Raw genomic sequence first — 23,339 nt, 5'->3', positions numbered from 1 at the left:
TCAGTCTCCAACAGAAATTAAATGCCAAATGCCTTTAAAGGCTTACAAATAATTATTAAATACATCAAAATTAACTACCCAAGACCCAAATAGGTCCACTCAACCCCACCAAAATCTCTTAATCATGCAAGATAGCCAACTACCCCAGGATGCTCCTACATCAATTATCTAGGATACTTGGTATATAAACCAATTGTATTTCATATATGCTATCTTCAAAATCTTGACGAGGAAGTAACAAGGTAGTTGAAACAACAAGTGAATCAACCCTATCATTCAACTGTTGGTCTCAGATTGGTTTTGACAATTAAGTGTCAACGCACTTAACCAATTTCTAAGATGATGTCGAGTGAACTTCAGATGCAGAGTCAGAAATTCAATAGGTTCCAAGTGAACTTTAGGTGCTGAGCAAGTTTCAAGTGTTGAGTCACTATAGGTGCCAAGCAAAGTATAGATGCTGAGCAAGACAGAAATCCTATATGTGTCAAGCATCAACAATCAGTAAGTGTCGAGTAACATAGAGTCAACATATGAGTTTGTGCCTTCACAAACTCATATGTAAACCATTTTTGAGCTAACTTAAGACGAATCTTGAAGGATCTTAAAGATAAGATCGAATCTTTTACATTCCCTATGTAATCAGCATGCAACCAATAAGAAAAATGGAGAAAGCATGCAACCAATAGGAAAAATGTAAAGATTTTAGCGGGAAAAGAAGGATGAATATTGATCATAGATTCATACCTAACCCTAAGTCTTCGAAGCCTTTAAAAGGAGGATGATACCCCATAATTCATGCATGAGTGAGAGTTATATGGGAGGATGCTAGTAAAGTTTATAGGGGTGTAAAGACTTAGAGAAGGAAGAGGAGCATTGCAAAATCTAGTTGCTTAGAATAGAGTATTAGTAATCTGAGTAGAGACATATTGGATCAGGAAGGATTAGATCAGATAGAACAGAACAAGGATCTGGAAGCAGTAATTAAAGATTGTAAGTCATCAGGGCAACACATTCTAATACTTTCTAGCCATTGTATTAGGAATAAAAATCCTATGATGATAGGTTAGTCTAACAGCCATGTTTTAAACCTTTAACAAGGTGATAAATCCTTTAACAGGGTAACATTCCAAGTGAGTGTATGTAAATCCTTTAACTAGGTCACTTTTAATAGGGTGTAAAGCCTTTAACAAGGCAAGCCTTTCATAGGGCAGACCATTGGAAGTTGTCAAACTTTATAACCTTAAACAATTACATATTGTTGCAGTGATAATTTGTGGGTGTCATCCCCGCCCCATTTTTACCTTCTCATTTTGGAGGGTTTATGGGTGACCAAAATCTTGTGTTATCTATTTTCATGCATGTATTTACTTTTATGTTAATTAGATATAGTAGATGCATGTGAATGATTTCAGTTAAAAGTTTTAGAGGTTAAATATTGTTACTTCTGATTCACCCCCAACTCTTAGAAGTAAATCTTCCCACCTGTAATTTCAACATCAACTCTCCAAGAATTACTAAAATATTGAAAGCATTGAACAACTTGATGTAATCCCAAGACAAATTATGGTAATGTTTAAGTTGATCATTTCTTACTTGATATTGGTGCTTGACTTGACATACTACCAACTCAACATCTCCCTTTACATGCAAATTTTGGATTCTTTTTTCTTGCGCCATGTTCAAACCCAATATCAAGGCTTCATATACAACTATGTTATTAGCATTAATAAATTGAAATTTGTAAGGAAAAGGAAAAAATTCACCTTCGAGTGAAATCAATACAACTCAGGCACTGAATCCCATGGAAGTACAACTTCCATCAAATTCCATGATCCAAACAATAGTAGAACTACTTTAACTTGATTTTCAATCATTAAGAATGATTTTTCCTTCAAGGGAATTGGTAGAATCACTTTCAGAGAAAAAAAAAAAAAAAATCTTCTTTAAAACAACCCATAGGGTCATCTTCAAGAACAATTCCTTCCTTTTCCTTGATTGATAATTTATTAGGAATAATATCTTCTTCTATAACTTCAACAACAACATAAAACCTTTTAGTGTTTGATAGTAATGAAGAGCTCTCATAATCAATCCAATCTTTGGTGAATTCAGACAATTCATCAACATGTAGGTAGTAATTACCCATTTCGGCTAACTCAAACAAGATTTGAGAATGTGGGTCATTGGATTTGACCACTACATAGTTTGTTTCTCTTTAATTGGTTTCCTATCTTCAACATGTCCATATTGAGTTCACCTCCCACATGTTTGTAGAAATTATGACCAAGTAACATACCATAATAAGTTTAGTACATCTACAACCAAAATGGTCATCTTGATCTTTTTTGTCTAGGAAAGATGCAAAGGAAAATTGAGCATCTTTGATTTGTCCTTTCAATAGTACTTGTTTATTCTCCATAGAATAGAAATTACCAAAAGGCTCAATTAAATTTAACCCTAAAGCATTTGCAACCTTCATTGGCATAACATTATTAGAGGCTCTAGAGTTTATGACACAATTGTTTAACTTCAAACCATTAATTAGTAGGGAAAGGTAGAAAGGTTCAATCTTTCTTGGAACTGAAGATGCAATAGTAACTAGGTTATTTGGCATAATTTTAGATTCAGGGACAACAAAATGAGTCTGAGTAGGCTAGGATTCTTTGTCAAATTTGGTAAGTCTATCCAGCTAATCCAGATAGGCTTGTAGGTATTCTAACTTTAGACATCTAAATTTTAGTCTTCTTAGCATGATCTATAATATCAAAATCCTAGAAAGAACTGTTTAAAGAAGAATTGAAATTTTCAGCCTGGGTCTTACGACTAGTATTAGGCGTAATGGATTTAGAAATACTAGACGTGGGAGTAGTTTGATCAACACTTACTTGGTTTCTAGTTGGATCATTAGGTAGACTAGGAAATGTTTTCCCCCTCTTTGTAACGGTAAAAGGTATTTGAGGATTATCCAACTTCTTTTTAGCCTCTTCTTGTTGTTGAGCCAACTTGATTTGTGAACGTGTCATAACTACATAAGCTTGTGAAAATTCAATTTCATGATCTTCATCATTGTATTGTAGGTACCCAATAGTAGAGTTGCCAATTGCTTGATGTTCTTCATGACATAGAGTAGTTATATCCTTGGAAGGATATTTTTCTTGATTATCATTAGTTGGATCAAATTCAAAGTAACTGGTAGCTAAATTACTTGGTGGTGCTTTAAATGTGAGCCTCTCTAGAGGAGGAGGAAGCTTATTTTGTTTTTTAGTTGCATAATTATTGGCAACATTAGGATATGGTCACCTTGGAATATCCTTATATGAAGCTTCAAATGACCCTTGAGATATATTCTTTTTGAGTGCAAGAAGTTTATTTGCTAACTTCTTAACGAGTGAATCAAATGTACTAGATGAAGAAGATTCTAGGAGGGAATTGTTCTTAAATCAATTTGAATCTTTACAAAAATTTCCCGCAAGTATCAAATCATCTTCAATCTCAGTTGCTTGAGATTGTGCAAGAGCCAACATTGCAGGGGCAACTCTTCTTAGCAGAAAGTTGACTTCAAGAAGCTAAGTGTTGATGAAGAAACACTTCAAATTTGTAGTAGTAGGTTGAGAAGCAACAAGAATTTGATTGGATAGTTTATTGAATTTAGCAATAAACTCTCACATTCTATTATTTAATTCCCTCTTCATCTATGTAAGTTGTGCTAGGAGAGCATGCTTATCTTTCATAGACTTGAACCTTTCAAGAAACTTGGTGTGCAAAGATATCCAATGTGTGATGGAATTGGCTTCCAAGTTATAGAACCAATCAGTTGCTATACCTTGTAAGGTCTCAATAAAAAACCTTATAGATATATCTTCATGTTCAACACCAAATAATCCTACAACAATGTAGAAGGCTTTAATGTGTTCATCTAGATGTTTCTTTTTGTCCCCACATAATTTGGTAAAATTCTTATGAGAACCTTGTGGCAATGCATGCAATGGTGTTGCAAGATTTAATGGACCAAAAGATGCTCCCCATGGACCTGTAGCCATATTGGTATTTTGGGTATGAATAATATGAGTAGAAAGGTTTAATTGTGAGCGTAAATAAGGGGTTTAAGGAATAACTGGGTATAGCAACCTTTTTTTTAGGAGGATAACTTTTCATTGAGGGAAGAGAAGGGATTTTGGTAAGAAAATCAAAGCGAGCTTGTTGTGCCCAAAATGATCTGGCAGAACTTGATAAACTATCATGCTTCTTTCTTTGTGAATAAACGTGCTCAAAACTTGCCAGTATGATAACATGCAATACAAGTTAGAACAAGGAACTAAACTTCAAACAAAAGCAACAATCTTATGAATATCTTCATATCCCTAGCAAAGTCACCAAAAAACTATTGGGTGAATATTTTGCAACCAACATTTTTGGGTAAAATCCAGTTGCAAAATAGGTAAACTAGTCACAACATGTGAGACAAATACTCTCCTACCTTAAAGGGAAGGCTCCCCCTTCTTACCATTCTTTGGATGAAATCAAGGCAGGCAAGAAGTTGAGAGATTTGAAAGGGTATTACCAATTTTATTTTCTCGTAGCTTTTATGAAAGAATTCACTTATTCATGGAGTGAGTAATGGGCAAGAGGATACCTTTAACAACACTTCTATCTAGAGTTGTAAATGGTGATATCAATATACTTATGCTAACTCAAAGGCTAGTTGAAAGTGTACCGATTTGGATCTAAGTTTGGTCTTAATCTATTCTATATGAATACTCTTTACTATTGGGGTGCAAAGACTTCTAGAAGTAAAGGATTATAACTATTTTGTGAATCAAGAAAGAGATATTAGCTATAGTTAAAGCTTCTAGTCTATATATCTCTACAATCACTCTCAGTATTTAAGCTTCAGCTCTGATTGCTTCCTAATTCTTTTTATATTCAATTATCAAGAATATTGTTGAGATAATGGGTGTTGCACACATTGCATACTATTGTTATATTGTATTATTTTATTTTATTATGTAATTTTTCACCTAGATGGGCATGTAACATGTAAATATTTGCATGGGATATACTTTATGAGTTGTATTGTAACATTTTTCAATAATATTTCATGTAATTATTTAATATTGGAGAAAAGAATTATAATTCCAATATTAAATGTGGGATCAATGGGTTAGGTAGCACATGATTTATTTAATACCACTTGGTGGTTTCGTGGGACTTACTACTATATAAGCAACCAAAAGGGTATTTTTTGTGTGAGTGAGAGAAGATAGAAGCACAAAAGGCAAGAGTCAAGCGAGACAAGGCTTGATAAGTTAGCCAAGGGAGCATTTGTGAAGGTTGGAAGCATGGCATGGGATGTGTCGATTCATGCTTGTTTACATAAATTGCTCAGTTGTGGCTATGACTGTGAAGGCTTCCATGGTTGTTTTGTAATGGTGTTTTTACTAAATAATACATGATGATGGATGCTTTTTGAGGTTGGGTTTTTCCCTCAATGAGGGTTTCCCAAGGTATATCTCGTGTCACATTTTTGTGGGTATGTTGTCTATTCTCTTGTATGTGGATTTTAGTTGCATATTTATTTCAGATTTATGGGTTATGTGGAAACGATTGTATTCTTTATTGCAAGTTTCCTTACAAGTGGTATCAAAGCTATGGTTTTATTGTTGTAACCCTAGATTGAATCCATGGGAATGCATGAGAGCATAAAAGAAATGGCAAGATATATGAGTTGTTTATTGTAGATCTAAGGGTTTTGAATTTTCTATTATGATGGGATGTTGGATGATTTTGGGTATGTGAAATTTTTGGACAAATTTTTTTTTCTGATGTTTCATTTAAATGAGGGTTTTAGGGGGTAGCTTGTAGAAATGACCTCTTGGGTAAAAACAGACCTTGCCATTAGATCTTGGTCAACATTTTTATAAATTTTGATATATAATATGCCCTAGTTTGGCCATGTTCAGAGGAAATGATAGAGTTTTTTAGTTTTAGCTTGTGATGGTCGTTAAATTTAATTCGATTAGAATTTTCATCACAAAAAAAATCTTAGTGAAAATGGTAAAAAGACTATCTTAGTAAAATGATCATAACTTTCTTTTAGGATATCGGATTTCAGACTTCGTATAGGCATTGGAAAGATAATTTAGAGCACTACAACATGGTGTACTTTCATTTTGTGATTTTGACATTATTTTAGGTTTTAAGAGCTTGAAAGTTAAATATTTTTTTATTTTGAGCACAAATTAGGGCATAACTTGCGCATATAGAGTTAGATTTTGGATTTCAAGTAGTCAACGAAGAGCTCTTGGAGAGCTCTACACATTGGTTCAAATTTGGTGTAGGTTTGGCATGATTTAGTTAGTGATATATTAATCTAAACAATTTATGGTATATATTGAATATGGTAGCATTGTGGGTTTATGGTATTGTATATTTTGGAGATTTAAGATTTGATGTCATTGTATACTCAATTTATATTTCAGATTGGTCTCATGATGATATGGTTATCAATATTTGATTTGGATATGTATGATGACTTTTTAGGTCTACAAGTTGTGCAATGTTGTAAGCGGTCTATACTTATAGGTTGCATTTATGGCTTGGGTTGTCTTTGCCCATTGATCTTTCATTATTGATGCATATTTAGATTGATGGCTTGGAATTGGGTTGTCTATGTCTTAAGTCACATGATTTTATAATTTTTTCTTCTTATAGAAGGGATGAGATGTTGTTACCAGGTACAGTCATGGTGGAGGATTGTGGTTGACTATTTTATGTTGACAAGTTGGACACATTGAGAGTCAAATGCTCGATTCATAGATGTGATCATGGTGCCATATATTTTGGCATGAAATGATTGGATATATAGGTACATCCTTGATGTTCATTGGCTTGGAATCCTGATTTGGTTATGGTGGTATATCTTCTTGGTTGAGGATCAAGATTATTTTGTTTCTTTTGAGGAGCTCATGATGTGCAGTTTGAGTTCTTTGATGGTTTGATGACTTGGTTGATTCTCATGGTTAGATAAATTTTTTTAAATCATGATGTCATGGATAGCTTGGATACATGATTTTGTGAGAGCCTTTGATAGTGATTGGGTGATAGTGCAGGCTTAGTTCCTAGTTTGGTTTTTACATCTTGATTTGGAGATCTTAGTTTCACTTGTTATTGACACTTTATTTGTGTGGGTGTAGACCTAGATGATCTTCATGTAGGAGATAAATTTTATGATGTCATGGGTGACTCAATACCATGATTGAGTGGGAGTTATTGGCATTGATATATTTATTGAGTGTTTATAGATGTTGGAGGTTTGTCTTAGATCTTGTTGCTGCAGAAGCATCTTTGACATTTACATGGTGCACTTGGTTATCTTCATGGTGTGTGAAGATGGTTAGATCTTAAGAACTCATGGGGTTTTTGGTTATCTTCATGGTGTGCAGATATGGCTTTCTTCATGGTATATGGAGATGGTTTTTCTTCATGGTGTGTGGAGATGGTTGCATCTTGAGGACTCACAGGGTTCTTGGTAAGGTGTGGTTTATACTTTCATTAGGTATGTTATGATTGGTGTGAGGATGCTTTCATTTTTATTATTATGTCATGATATACTCTTGATACACATTTTGAGTTGTGACATGTTATAGTATGTTCATATGAGGCATGTTATCTCTTTGGTTGAGATGTTTAGATCATGTTGTCATGTTTATGTTCTTGAGGCTATGGTTGGAACTTTGACAATGATCTTGGTTTAGTTTCCTGGCATTGAGTACATTGATCATAAGTTGGATGCTTTATGATATTTCTATGTTGCATTTGGAGTTGGCATGGATCAATAGTTTACAGGTGCTCATGGATACTTAGAAACTGGTGGTGATGTTGATTTCTCTTGGATTAGAGATGTGTTGGTTGGGACAGTTTTTTTGTTTCAATAGGAAGTCTGAGGGGCTGTCACCTAATATGAACTTGAGAGGATAATTTTCTTAGATGAGTCTTGGTTGGAGACTTGGATATCTTGACAAGCATTCTAATTCTCCACTCTTGGTCTACTCGGTAGTTTACTACTTGAGAGCTATAGCCCATTGTTTCTCTCTGGTGCATTATGTTTATGCTTGTCTTTCATGAATATGGATTATGGTACATGAATTAGTTTTGGAGGGTTCATTTGAGAGATGGTTTAGCATTAATTATCTCCATTTGCATATGTTGTTATGCTAGTTGAGTTTGGGAGATGGTTTTATATTGGGCATATTCCTTGGATTAGGAATTGTTTATGAGTTTGATCTTCTTCTGAGAGGCTTGCATCCATGATTAAGCTATATGGTATGGTTTGGGTGTTATTGTGGCTTCTTGTTGGGATTTTCTGGAGGAGATCATACTTGCATAGTTTACATCTAGAGGTTTGTGTAGAAGGATGTTATATAGGTTATGATTTGCATGGTTTCTCTTTGGTTTTGGTTATCTTCTTGGGTGTTCAATTTTTTCACTTACACTGGATTTGAGATTGGTTAGAGATTGTGATCACTGGTTTGTGCTCATATATGTCATGTGAGAGATGCCATGGTTGTTCCTTTATCTCTTTTCTCTGTTGGTTGTGGAGAACTTGGGAGAGTGTTGGAGACTTGTAATGAGAGTTGTTCTTGCAGGTTATTGGTTTATGTGTTATGGATGTCCTTTAGACTACATGGAATCACTTCTTTGAGATGTTGTGAGTGGATTGGTTATAGATTTGACATTATCTTTTGTAGTGGAAGTTTCTTGGTATATATGTGGCAAGTATTGCTCTTAAGGCTTGTGATTGCAAGTTACAGATTGGATATGTTGATGATGTGAGATTGACTTGGTATACCTTTAGAGGTATGGATAGTTGGATGGATTTGGCACTTGTTGTGAGTTCTATCTTAGCTATGGATATTTTGACAATTATGGATACATGTGATTACCTTTGGATCAAGTTTTTATGCTTGGAATTTTAGTTGGTACAGGATTTTATGATCTTCTAATGCAATAGGTTGGGTGACTTTCTCTTTGTATTACTTCTATGTATATTTGGTGGACGTGGCATAATAGGAGGTGGGATCATTCATGTTTGAGATGCTGGATATTTTGATTTTGTTGTGGGTACCAGGATGGAAAACATGGTGTACTTTGATCCATGATGGTGGATGTGCTGGGGGGGATTGTTCCCTTGTTCATTTATGTGGCTACAGATTGACCCTATACAATATATACAACAAGTGGGATATTGTTGAGATAATGGGTGTTGTACACATTGCATAATATTGTTATATTGTTATTTTATTTTATTATGTATTGTTCCACCTTGATGGATGCGCAACATGTAAAGATTTCCATGGGATATACTTTATGAGTTGTATTCTAACATTGTGATAATATTTCATGTAATTATTTAATATTAGGGAAAAGAACTAAAATTATAGTATTAAATGTGGGGCCAATGGGTTAGGTAGCACATGGTTTATAATACCACTTGGTGGTTTTGTAGGACTTACTACTATATAAGCAGCCACAAGGGTAGTTGTGTGAGTGAGAGAAGATAGAAGGGCAAAAGGCAAGAGTCAAGCAGGACAAGGCTTGACAGGTTAGCCAAGGGAGCATTTGTGAAGGTTGGAAGCATGGCATGGGATGTGTGGATTCATGCTTGTTGACATAGATTGCTCGGTTGTGGCTATGGCTTTGAAGGCTTCCATGGTTTTTTTGCAATGGTGTTTTTGCTAAATAATACATGATGATGGAGGTTTTTAGAGGTTGGGTTTTTTCCTCAATAAGGATTTTTCAGGGTGTATCTTGTGTCACTTTTTTGTAGGTATGTTGTCTATTCTCTTGTATGTGGATTTGAGTTGCATATTTATTTTAGATCTATTATGGGTTATGTGGAAATGGTTATATTCTTTATTGCGAATTTCCTTACAAATAAAAAAACACATAAATCAAAGATAACAAATGCAAATCATAGTCAAAGCTTCTAACTTGCACAAGTAACAATTTCACTTAATCAAAGTTCAGTTTCAATTGATTCTTTGTATTTACTTTTCTTTCAAAATGACACTACACAATCAAAGTTATGCTTGCACAATTTCTCCAGAGCTCTCTTGCATACAAAAATAAAAGATGATTTTACAATAAGGGAGCACTCCTTTATATTGCTTCCTAATTCTTTTTATATTCAATTATCAAGAATACAAAAATACATAAATCAAAGATAACAAATGCAAATAATAATCAAAGATTCTAACTTGCACAAGTAACAATTTCACTCAATCAAAGTTCAGTTTCAATTGATTCTTCGTATTTACTTTTTTTTTAAAACGACACTACACAATCAAAGTTATGCTTGCACAATTTCTCCAGAGCTCACTTGCATACAAAAATAAAAGATGATTTTATAATGAGGGAGCACTCCTTTATATAGGCAAAGGAGTTAAGGAGGAAAAAGTGAGAGCAACTCAACCAACTTTAACTTGGTCTAACTAACAAGAGAAATTATTTAATTATATGCCACTACACATACAAATTGTATTACATGTAATTATACAATTTCATACAATACATCCTCTTCAGTCTACAAACATGAAAAAAAAATAACAATCTTAAATTTTTTTCTTTAGTGCTTTGAATGTGATGATGATATTACACACTATAGGAAGATCCAAAATCTCCATTGTCTTTTTAATGGCTTCTATCCTCACTGCATTGACATATGCTAATTTTACAATCTTAGAATTTGCTGATAGAGAATCATGTAAGTGCTTTGCTAAGGATTTGTACAAAGAAAACATGTTCATTGTATGGGAACCACAATCTTTAGAATCTAAATCAGCATTGATCCTAATTGTATATTATGAAGTCATCCCTTTAAATCCAATCAAGTTACCATGTTCATCAAGAATTTGACACCCCATTTGTTCCAAGTCGCTCATGATTCCATTTCTATTACTTAACAATCCTCTAAGTTTTCCTGCAACTTTGTTACAAGATTTCTTAGTGTCTCTTCTTTATAAACCATAAGTGTATGACATCTATAGAACATTTCACAAGATGGAAGAACGTCACAGGCAACCATGGTGCCCAGATCAAATTTGGCAATCACATCATAATCATTCATAATTTCTTTCAAAGTGTTAGCTTCCTGAGTCAAAGATGCAATAAAATCATGTAATATTTCTTCCACACTTCTGATAAGTCCAATGACTTTGGTCATACCTAAAATGGCCTATACTCCTTCATAAATGATTTCTCCCCTCCAAGAATTTGTATCTTCTACTATCCTTTTCTCTTCAAGTGTATAGGATGCAACAACTGCATGTTGTAAGGATTATTATCAAATAACCTCATTTAAATGAATAACCTCTTGTTTGAGAGTTTTTTTAATCCCATAATTCATGATTACTCTATGGCACATTGGGAAGTGTGCCTTGTGCATCTTGTAAACAACCCAATCATGGCTACTTTATACTTTCTACTTTCATGAACTTGTAATCAGAATGACCAAGCTCTTCAACTATCTTTTCCACCAATGGATCAACAACTTATACAAACTTAGTCTTTTTAGAATCAACAATGATCCTAGAAAAAATATTATCTTTAGTTTTCTTAATAGGAAGGTCATTTGGGGATACCACAACCTTTCTTCTCTTCATTTTAATCTTGTTCAACCATGTAGGCAAACTGAAATTTTCATCTATAGAAATAGGTATAGTGGAGACCATTGGCATTGATCCTAATTGTACCTCTATTGTTAGTAAGCATGACTCAGTTTGTATAGCTCAATTCATGGGTGTATGATAGGAATATATTGTCATGAACAACTCAAAATCAGTTAAGGATGTATCAAGCTAAGAACTTGACCTTCTATGAGGGCCAAAAAATCCTCAAACACATTCCCTAAGTGTTAGAATTGTTTAGCTATTAAAATGGGATGAGTTGTTGAAGATATAGGAAGTGTTGATGTAGTTACTTCTGAGGTTGAGATAGAAGGTGTGAAGATAGTGGAGAATGAATCCAAATCATCATCTACACCCAAAAAAAGTGCTTCCTAGATAGATGGTCCTTGTGTTTGTGTAGGCCATGGAGGAGATATGATCATGACCTCTCCTTCTTCCTCCTCATCTTCTTCATCAAGTCCTTCATCTAATTCTCCTTCCGACTCTTGAACTTGTTCAGGTGTCTGAGATAATTTAAATCCCTTTCACCTTTCAATTTGAATTTGAGAGATTTATTTATATCAAAGGAAGATGCACCACCTTTGCATACAATTTCTAATTGTGACTTCCTTCGAGGAAGACCAAAACTCCCACAATCCAAACCTAACTTAGGATTCACTCTTTTGAGACCTTTGATTTACAACCATTTATTGGTGTTTCCCAAAATGGACTGAAATTGATCAAGGATAGAAGTACCTTCCTTTTGTTGCCATTGAATGGAGAAAGGGCATTATTTATGAAAACTAGCATGATGATATTCTAGATTGAGAATATTACCATCATCTTCAATTTAGAAATTATATGGAATATTAAGCATATTAAGATCAATAATTTTCTACAATGTTAACTTGAAGTAGTCCATTTTCATAATATCCAACTTTTTTTGCATATCACTCAAAATGTCTTCTATTTGATTAACATGAGCAAATGTTCTCTTAATGTTTGAATTCATCTCTCTGTAATCAAAATGATATTTGGCTTTGAGAATCAACTAAAGTTTTTCTTCCATGGTCTTTTCTTTGTGTACATAAATGATCGTATAATGACCAATTGCCAAGGGTTTGGCATAAATAATACCAAAACCTGGTCTATGCATAATATGTTGATCAAATTAGACCTCCATGACTTGTCTATTGAATTCCATTAGAATGATTTTGTCGGTAACATACCTAGGTAAGGTATATGGTTCTCCTTTAAAGTACCTAACTCTCAAATAGGTTAAATATATGGTTCTCCTTTAAAGTACCCAAATTTCAAATAGATAAAGTTGGAAACTAAATAAAGATGCAACCATATTGGTTAACCTTATCACAGGCCTCATCAAACACTCTTTTGACATATAACTACTTATCAAACAAGCACCAAAAATGTCCAAAGAGTGCATCTTGAACTCTCCTATAGTGATACTTACTCTATGTCAAAGTAATTTGATCATAATATTCCCAAACTGGAACTCAAAGATAGTCTTCTTTGGTTGAAAGTTCTAAAAAAGATCCCATAGCAACAACAATATATTGAAAATAGATTGATACAAGTATGATAAATGTGTTTCAATCATTGTTTTGCCACTAATGTCAAACTTGCTATTTGCTAGTAAGACAACTACTTATATGATTTAATTATTATCATTTATTTGATTGATGAAGAGGATTTGATCAAAAAGATGTAACAATAGCACCTAGAGGAAAGGTTGAGTTATGATATATAAAGGAGTATAAGAATTAGCTAAGAAAATGATATCATAGTGCATTGATAATCTACTTAAGGTTGCAAAGATTTTTTACACTAATCAAACTTTAGAGGAACACGTTAAACAAAGTTTGTTAGCCAAGCTTGACTGAGTGGACAATAGGTGCCGAGAAAAATTAGTTTAAGCCAAGCAAAAAATTAGTTGGAGCCGAGTAAAAGTCTATTTTAGTGTATGTTGAGTAAAACAATTGATGTCAAGTAAAGTTTAGTCGATGTCAAGCACCAATAAAATTTAGTTTGTGCTGAGTTATTTTACAAAGGATGTCGAGCAATGCAGTATGTGTCGAGCATCAGAAGCTAGTTAATGCTGAGTGTCAACATTATTTGAAAGATTGTGAATTCGATATACTTGAGTTGACAATTTTATTTTCTTGGATTGTGTGAACCATGTGGAAGATAAGATTGATGAGCCAGTGGCATAGAATCCATGGTAAACCATTTTGAGGTGAATTTAAAGAGGATTGAAGGAGATGTTTCTAGAAATGGATGAAATAAAATAAAGGGTAGATTCATTGAATCCTACCTAATCTATTCTAACCCTAAATTTGATGATGGAGAATGAACAAAAAAAATCATAATTCTCTATTTATAGTGATGGTTGGTCAAAAGCAAAGGTTGTCATGTGCAAGAACCTAAGGAAGACAAGGAGTCTAGGGTATTGCTTCATTCAGTGACCTACGTGAAGAGTCTATATTGGAAAGTTAAGAAAGAAGGCTTAAGGGTATGGATGCTTGAAGGGTGAACAAGCTATTAGAGCTAAAGTGTGTGTAAGCTAGGTAGAATGGAAGACTGAAACAGAGATCTATAATCTACAAATGGAGTTGTAAATTATCATTAGATCAAGCCGTACTCTTACTCTCTAATAATTATATTAGTCTAGGGTAAATCCTTTGGATTAAGGTTGACCTAATAGTCATTTGTTAATCCTTTAATCGGGTGACATTCCAAGTGAATGGTCTAAAGTCCTCTAACAAGGCTCACTCCTAATAGGGTGATTGAAATCCTTTAACCAAGTCACATTTAATAGTGTGCATTGTAACCTTTAACAAGGTTGGCCTTTCACAGGGCATCACTTTAGAAGAGTGAGAAAGAGTAGCATGTTATTAGTGGTTTTTCCCAAATTGGGTTTCCACATAAATCATTGTGTCAAGTGTGTCATTGAATCTGTTAAGTTTCATGTTTACATTTATGCAAATTGATTTGATAGTAACCTACAAGTTTTACGTGATTGCATAATCTCATGGATGCATGCATGATGATAAATGTTTTATGGGTTCAGTAAGCTGTGAAAAGTTTTAATAGTACATATGGACCTTGGATAACTGATTCACCCCCCTCTCAGTTATTCTAAAGAATTTCAACAAAATATAGACAAGATAAGAATTCATGTAGAACAGTGTTGATGTTCCTACATTGAGTAGTTGATCACAAAGCATAGTGCTGATAAGATCTCCCCAAAATATATGTTCCTTATTACTAATGATTTAAAAAATGAACTTGTACATCCATGGTTCAAAATCATTAAAATCCTTGAGACCACATATTTTGTTGAGAATAGTAATCAAGTCTTTTTATTTTGGCTTGGAACTGGATCTATGAATGGTTTTAGGCCATCTTGAGAAATTTCTTCTCTTGGAATCCAACCAATATAAATTAACATATTTCTGATAATTTCCCTTGTTTTCATTCCATATCTCCAAAGATACTTCTTTTTTCAAATTCACACATTCTGCACTCTATGGTACTTTGAAAATTTGTTCAATAACCTCAGGATCAAGGCTAATAATGATATTACCATTTGCATCCTTGATCATTTTAGACTTTGGATTGAAACACTTTACACATCCTAGAACAAATTATGGTTCCAAGATAGCTGTAGGAAATGTAGACACCAAATGAATATTACTCCTTTTGATGTGTTTCATCTCATGATTAGTAGCAGCTTCTATCCTTTGCAAGAAATCTATCATATCCACATGCCTGGTCTCTATATCTGACATGCTATCAAGAATAGACATGATCTAAGATGGAGCTGTATGAGCCAACTCTTTTATCATATCAATATTTCATTTTTCCTTTCAATTTTGTCAATGAGGGAAATTTGTGTGCTTGTGATGAAGATTAATGTGGGAAGAATGAAGGGGAAGAAGTTCCAACTTTGAAAAATTCTCAAAAAAAACTTGGACCTCTTCAACCTTGAAATGATGAATTTGAATAGAGCATTCAATGAGACATTTTTGGATAGAAAATGCCAAAAACGTGCCATACAATCCCTCAAAACACCAATGTTTTTAATAAATGCAAGTTCTTGGGACATTTTTGGTTAAAAACATGTTTTAAATATGTCCCATGTTAGCGCTCAAAATTGTAGCCCTGATTTTGAGTACCATTGAGATTTTGAGCCCTATAAATGCTTTAGATGAGTTTGTACCCGACTGTACTTTTGAGGCCTAAGAGGTGTTCAATGTTTCTAACACCCTTCATTCAGTGCATCTAAGTGTTCTATGAAGTTAAACTATCATTTTGAACCATTTTGTGAAGCCCTATTTTGAGTGTATTTCTAATCTGCATTTTCACCTAAGTGTCAAATAGTAACATGAGGCTATGTTTGCAATCGAATAAATTGCACCCAGAAATGTTTTAGGACTCACTACTTTTGAAGTGTCTAGTATCCATACCTAAGAACCTATGTTTCTTATTTCAAGCCGTTTTGAGTTCATTTGACTAGGTTTTGAATCCCTCAAAGTTGGTAGTTTAATATTTTCACACATTTGCAAATTGCACATAATTCTGGGAGGCCTTGTTTGATGAGTGGTAACTTTGACCTAGTTGGCCAAAATGATAAAATTCCTATTGTATTGCATTATAGACGTCAGATACTTGTTATGTTTCAAGTTTTATCTCATGAAAAATCCGTTTGATCAGTTTTCAAACGCGATTCCAAATGGAATTTCTATCTTTTTATCGGTGTCAGTATTTGCAGATTGATCGGTACCCCTGTTCGGGATGTCATAACTTGAGATCCATGATTGGTAAGGTCAAATAGATTGTACTCTTTTGTTTTCCACTAAAAATACTCTAAGTGTGTCAAGTTTCAAGTCATGACGAATCTATATGCGCACTTTTCCAAGTCAATTCCATTTGCAAAAATTGCTTTTTGTTAGTGTCTCCAGTTTGCAAATTCCAAGTAGCCTACTTTGATTGATTGCCATTCACGTCCTGTTATTCATCATGAGCCCAAATCATAGATCCATAATGTCCTCATGACAGAGAAACTATGCCCCAGTTTTCATTCTCCCAAGTGTCAGTTTGCCCAGTTTTCCAAGCCGAATCCAAACCCAATTTATTACTTTCTGACATGATCTTATGCAAGCAGTTCTGAGAAGTCAACTTTGTCAATCAATATCTTTTGACCACAAATTTTTCATGAGAAAAGATTCGACAGGACACAAGTGTGCAAAACAAAGAGTCAGTGTGCTAGTTTTCAGAGTCTATCAGGTGATTTGGTCAGTTTTTAAGGCCAGTTAATAGACCTCATGATGCAAATTTGACAGGTTGCAAAATAGGGATAAAATGAGTTTAAAAAGTTTTCTTCAGTGGTCGAATTTGATTTTAATCAATTCAAGATAATGAATAGATCAATTTGAGGTTTCAGTTGTCCGAAATTGAATTTTTTTTTAGCCAGACCCACCTTGGGGTCCAACTAATTCTACCAGATCGACGAAAATTGTGTGCACATTGAAGTCTTTGAAAGTGAAAATTATAATGTTTCTAATTGTTGAACATTGCAAGCCATAGAGGATGAGTGGATGTTTCAAAAGAAAGAGAAAATGAGTTGTAGTCAGATGAACACTTAAGATTGAGGAAGCACTCTCAGAGTATTTGGATTAACTTTTTCAATTGCAATGTTTAATTGAACCCAAGTGATATTCTTGAATTGTTAAGATGCATTTTCATATCAGGATTTGGTTCATCTAGGACTTCAGTGAGTAGACTACTATGATGGTACAGGTATGGATGGGCCAATGCTTGAACATATATTGTTGAGCCGCTATATTGGGTACCAAGTAAAACTCTAATAAAAAGGGGCACACCATATATGTTAGTTTCTAAAAGAGATGTACCTTTGACGATTGGGGTTCGTAGTAAAACCAAAAGACAAATGCATGAAAGGTGAAGTTCAATTAACTTTTAATAGTTTGGATGATTGTAATCTCAATCTAAGCATGGGTAAAGCATTCATTTTCAAGGCCTTCTCAAAGCTAAGGAGATCTCTAGAGTCGGTTGAATCTCATAATAATGGGAATTGAAAATAAAACATTTTGATGTCAAAGAGATCACTCAACATTGGAAACTCCAAGTTCTTCAAAGACAATGAAGACACCAGCCAACGTTAAGAGGCACTTAAAGAGATAGAGCCAAAACCATGCATTAAAAACAAATCCAGCACAGTCAAGAGCAATAGGAGTATTCAACGCCATAGCAAGAGGATGCCTCATGAGCAAGGAGGCCAAAGCTACGACATAGAACAGGGAGTCTAAGTAGTTAAAAGAAGCATCCACAACTGAAAGAAAGGGGAAGTTGTAGCACCCATGAAGATGCCCAAGAAACAAAGGAATCCACCTTACCACAATAAGCAGCTCACGTATTAGAAAGTGCCCAAGCAGTCAACAGAAGCAAAAGACCTAGCCATTGACTTGGAAGACCCCACACAACAAATGAAAAATTTCCCATAATTATGCAAGTCTCACACCAAGTAAAAGGAAGTCTGCAAATTTGAAGAGAGGTAGCATCAAAAGAATTTCACACTCAGTCAAAGCTATGAGCAACAAAAAGAATTAGCAGTCGTAGACCATAAAGATGCTTTTAATAAAGCTTGCATATAGTTTAACCAAGGTGTAGTTGAAAGCAGAGGCAAAGTGCAGGGCACTAAACAAAGAGAGATTCAGCGCCAAAGATGGGGGAAGCATTGGAAGACGCCAATGTCTTTAATCAGAGAACACAAAGAAGACCTCCTCCAAAAAGAGTTAATTGACGAAATTGAATGGCTTGCAAGATCATCTTCAACTGAATAGAATGTTTTATGCACAAGCAGCAGGCGGCTTTGAAAATAAAGGAGCTTACAGGTTTAAATAATGGGAGTTTTGATGAAAGCACCCATGTCAAAAGAGAATCTACAACCCACGTTAGGAAGGAGCTTATCTAAGATAGGTAATTGTAGAAGCCTCACTAATTACAGTTAAGCCCTCAAATTGATCAAAGATCTATACTACAAGATAGAAAGAAGAGGGAGTCCAAAACATACTGCGAAGAACGTTCTGAGAATTTATAATAAACCCATTGCAGGGCACCCTTCCGAGGATATAACAAATGGATTAACAGAAGTGTTTATAGTATATGAGGCTACAAATGAGCTTGATCAAGCACTTTGGCTTCTCCCAAAGGCTCATAAGCTTTTGGATGATGCTCCTGGTCAACAAAGCGCAACAATGGAGAAATAGTAAAATAACAATATCCCACATTCTTCTAGGGCTTTCCTTTCTTGTTGTTTAAACACAATGACACACTCTATGTGTATTGTCTTTAAGACACACGGATTTTAAAGATGAGCCATGCTTGGAGGGGCTCGCGAGCTCGAAAGTCAACTTGTTTTGGAAGCTGCATATGCTCAGAAAGCTAATTAACAAACCTTACGATCTTACAATGAAGCGTGAAACCATAATAAAAAGGTTTGAGCGGATGGTCGGGAGGAGGAACGTAAAGGCTCAGGAAGCTAATTAACAAACTTTATGGTCTTATGATGAAGCGTGAAAGTGTAATAAAAAGGTTTGAGCAGATGGTCAGGAGGAGGAATGTAAAGGCTTACGATCATACACTTTACGAGATTTGAAATGCCTATGTGAGTGTAAATTGATTTTAATGAGCTCGCGATGATACGCATGAGCGTAAAAGCATAAAGGGGTCCTACGCCCGTATGGTCATGAATGGAAGTTTGAAAGAGCTCGGTCTTACACTGAGGTCGTAAAAGCGTAGAGGAAACTTGTGAGCATGAGAATGTAAGGAAAATTTCATATGCTCACGATGATACGGGAAAGCTAATGAAGCTTTTAGAAGCAAGAATTAATTAATATTAATTGATTAATTAAAAATATTTGAAGATGTGTTATGGCCAATCAAGTGGTGATAAGTGGTGAATGGAGAAAATATGGATTGGGGAAATGAATTCAAAAGGTAAATTCAGAGAGGATCAACACATGATTTGTTCAAATGAAAAATTCAAATAAATTTGAAGTTTTATATAGTTCTAACTATATAACTTTTTAAATTTTTCATTTTAAAAGTTCTGATTCAGTCCAGGAGCCTATTTTTCAAAAGGCCATAATAGGGGCATTTTTTGTCCAAAATAGGTAGTGCAATATACCATTGGAACTGGGAGGAAATGAACTATCCATTTTTGAGGTCAAATTATGCACAGGTCTCCATCGGTACACTCTGTAAGGAGATTTACAATTTTTGGGGCATTCTCAGTAAAGGGTGCAGAATTCATCATGGGATATCAGAATCAGTTGGGGGAATATATATTGATGTTTGTTGATGCTTAAAATGAATTCAAGAAGTGTTTTTACCCTTCTTGAGTTCATTTTTAACCAAAATTTGCTGTTCTAGATCAAGCATCAAAATCAGTTATCTTGTTCAATCAAATATTTGAGATATTTTGTGCTTGTAGAGGCCTAATGATGAAGATTTGATTCACCAATTGAGAGGAGAGATTAGAGAGTTGTTTTAACTCGTTGAAAAGGTTTTCCAAGTGGATAGATGCCATGTTTTGATCAGATCTGGGAATCAACTCTTCTCCTATATCTTCTTTTCTTTTCCTCATTGTAGGGGTTCCAGTTTTTGTCACTAAGAAACTAGTTGGTTCTAGTTCTTTGGAGAAAATTTTCTCATTACTATGATACTAGATTTTGGATCCTGTTCTTGATGCATTCCCAATACTGAGACACCATTTCTTTCAGCATTTTCTCTCTTATGAACATCATTAAGAAGGTTAATACATATAGTTTAGATCTGTTAGATTGTTTCATGTTTTTCATTTCATGCATATGACTGTATAATTTCAAGGAAATATTATAGAGAGCAGCAGATGGTTGAGTTTTAGTTGAATCTTGTCTCCTTTATCAGCTAATTTTCAATGTTTTACAATCTTTGACATAGAGCTTAGGTTGTAGTTGCAATCCCTTAAGGCTGTATGTTATTTCATTTTTTCTTATAACCCAAGAGGTTATGTAAATGCTTCAGGGAATCAACAGGGTTGCAAGTTTACTGATGGGGATATCATGTAAGAATGAGATTTAAATTGAGCATTGATATTTATTTACAAGTTGAATAGATAGATCAGATATCTGAAGATACACATATGTCTCAGATATCCATATGTATGTTTGTGATTCATGAATTGGCCCAATGGTTAAGGCACTGATTGGTTACAGGATCATTAGGTCTTATTGCTGCATATCTGAGGGTTTGTTGAATTCAACATTATTAATCAAATGTGTTTTACCCTTTCATGTTGAAGGACCTAAATGTAATGCCCTCACTCAGCTTCTAAGATTTATAGATTTGCATTTAGCTATTTTAGATCTATGTCTTTTCTTAAGCCATTAGGAGATATAAGGGTTTTCATTTGCTTAATAGATTCAGGGATATGTTTTTGCACTGGTACGGTATCGATTGAATCTTAGGTCCACCTGCCTAGGTTTTGTAGAGCCTGAAGTAGAAGAAGGGTCAAGCCTTATAGTTGGCCCGGTGTTTGAAATGTCATGTTGAAAATGGGAGTTAGCTGCCCCTAGATATGTCATATTCTCATTGGGATAGTTGAAAACCCTCCAGCGTTTTCAAACACCAACATCCCAAATGAATCTTTTTTTTGTAAATGAAGGGAAAAAATTTGATCCCAAGAATAATCAATGGATCAAAAATCACAAATTGACTCCCTCATGAGAAAACACATGATCAAAAACTCCATGAAAATGGACATTTTGGATTAAAAATGTGATGTTAAATCACCATAAAATGAATAATTTTGGCATGAAATCAAACATCTAGGGCATAACAATGACAAGAAATGAAAAACCCCTCTCCTCTTGGGATTGAAACACTTCAAAATATAACATGATATTTTAATTCATGTGGTTGCATCTAGAAAGTCCACTGTTTGGGCACTAAAAAGGGTCATATCTTTTGATTGCCAACTCCAATTAAGCCCTAAGTTAGATTGAATCGAAGGGAAAACTGAAATAAATAACTTGAGAAAAACCAAAGGGCCAAAAGCCAACAAACACACACTCAAAAATGAGGAAAATGATGTTGAAAGCTTCAAAAATCAAGCATAAGCTCAACAAACAGAAAAACTCAAAAGACTTGACGAAAGCCTTCAGTAAAAGGATTCATTATATCAATTATAAATGATTGATTGATCAATAGTAACCAATTAAACAATGGATTAAAATCATAGAAATGTGAAACTAAGTTGAAATTTTTTGTACTATTACCTACATTTTGTGATGACAAAATGAAAAACAACAGATACAACATTCTTAAACATCATAGCTTTTGTTGCTTTTTTTACAAATAGGTTTATGCTCTCAGCTATACCATTTTACTTAGGTATTTTAGGGGTTGAAAGTTGTCTCTTAATCCCATTTACTTCATAAAAAATATTAAACTCATTCAAGGTAAACTCTCCACCTCTATTAGATCTTAAACAATTAATCTTTAATCCAAATTCATTTTCAACATTGTTCTTGAACAACTTAAAATTTTCAAATGCTTCAGACTTTCTCTAAGGAATGCTACCCACATCATCCGAAAAAGTCATCAATAATAATCATGAAGTACCTTTCACTGTAGAATCCTCTTATCTTTTAGGACCACTCAAATCAGTGTGAACAATCTCCAACTTTTTTTTTTGTAGTGAACTTCTTGCTAGGAAAAGAATTTTTCTTTTGTTTAGCCATAACACATTCCTTGCATACAAAATTAGTAGGCTTTACAATTTTAGGAAAATCCCTAACAAAAAATGTACTACTTTCTTTCACAATATTATCAAAGTTTATATGAGAAAACCTTTTATGCCAAAACCAAATTTTGTCAACCTTAGCAACCAAACATGTCATCTATAAAGGATTCAATTGAAAAACATTACCTCTAGAGTTTGTGCTAGTGCTAATCATCTTACCATTCTTATCCTTGATATGAAAAGCCACATTGTTAACAACTCTAATAGTTCCTCCATTAAAATTATTGAATTCAACAAATCTATTCATATCACTAGTCATATGATGTGAACAACCACTGTCTATAATCCAGTTAGCTTTCTTCTTAACTTTTTGTTGACAATTTGGCTAGGTTAGAAATTTTGATGTTGTCATTTATGGTAACATATAAATCATATAAAATGGAAAGATCATGAAGATTAAGTTATGGCATGTATACTTAGAATATTGTCTAAGTGTCATAAAGTTTATATAGCAAAACATATAGAGTTTTCTTTGGTGAGATTCACAATATTATCATAGGCACATGTGAAGTTAGGTACGACTATCTGATACTATGATGATGGTGTATATGAGTGTGTAGGATTGGATGGATAGAGTTATGTTTAGATTACTAGTTACAACAATATTTAGGCATAACAAAGCATGATAAAGATATGGGTATTTTGGTTTAAGGAATTATTTTGTTTACAAAATAATTAATTAACTAATTAGGGATGGAATCCTAGATGTTAACCCTAAGAAGTAAAAAGTTAATTTTTTATTTTTTAAAGTGTATAAAGGCATCATGGTTGACTGGGTAGATAATTAT

At 34.1% G+C, this 23,339-nt stretch overlaps 1 protein-coding gene across 1 annotated transcript in view; it reads left to right on the top strand.

Annotated features, from left to right (window-relative positions):
• Window positions 1-18,973, top strand: part of LOC149532014 (uncharacterized) — a 30,877-nt gene extending 11,904 nt beyond the window's left edge. Inside the window, exon 2 of the mRNA XM_089808413.1 lies at window positions 18,819-18,973. Within this exon, the coding sequence (XP_089664539.1) occupies window positions 18,819-18,973 (155 nt within the window). The remainder of the gene's footprint in view (window positions 1-18,818) is intronic.
• The last annotated feature ends 4,366 nt before the right edge of the window (window positions 18,974-23,339 follow it).

This window comes from Cupressus sempervirens, chromosome 11 (genome assembly GCF_028749045.1).
Source record: "Cupressus sempervirens isolate cs-2001-9-10 chromosome 11, ASM2874904v1, whole genome shotgun sequence".
Classification (NCBI taxonomy): Eukaryota; Viridiplantae; Streptophyta; class Pinopsida; order Cupressales; family Cupressaceae; genus Cupressus; species Cupressus sempervirens.
Note: the sequence above shows the minus strand (reverse complement) of the source record. Positions and strands in the feature narration are given on the sequence as shown.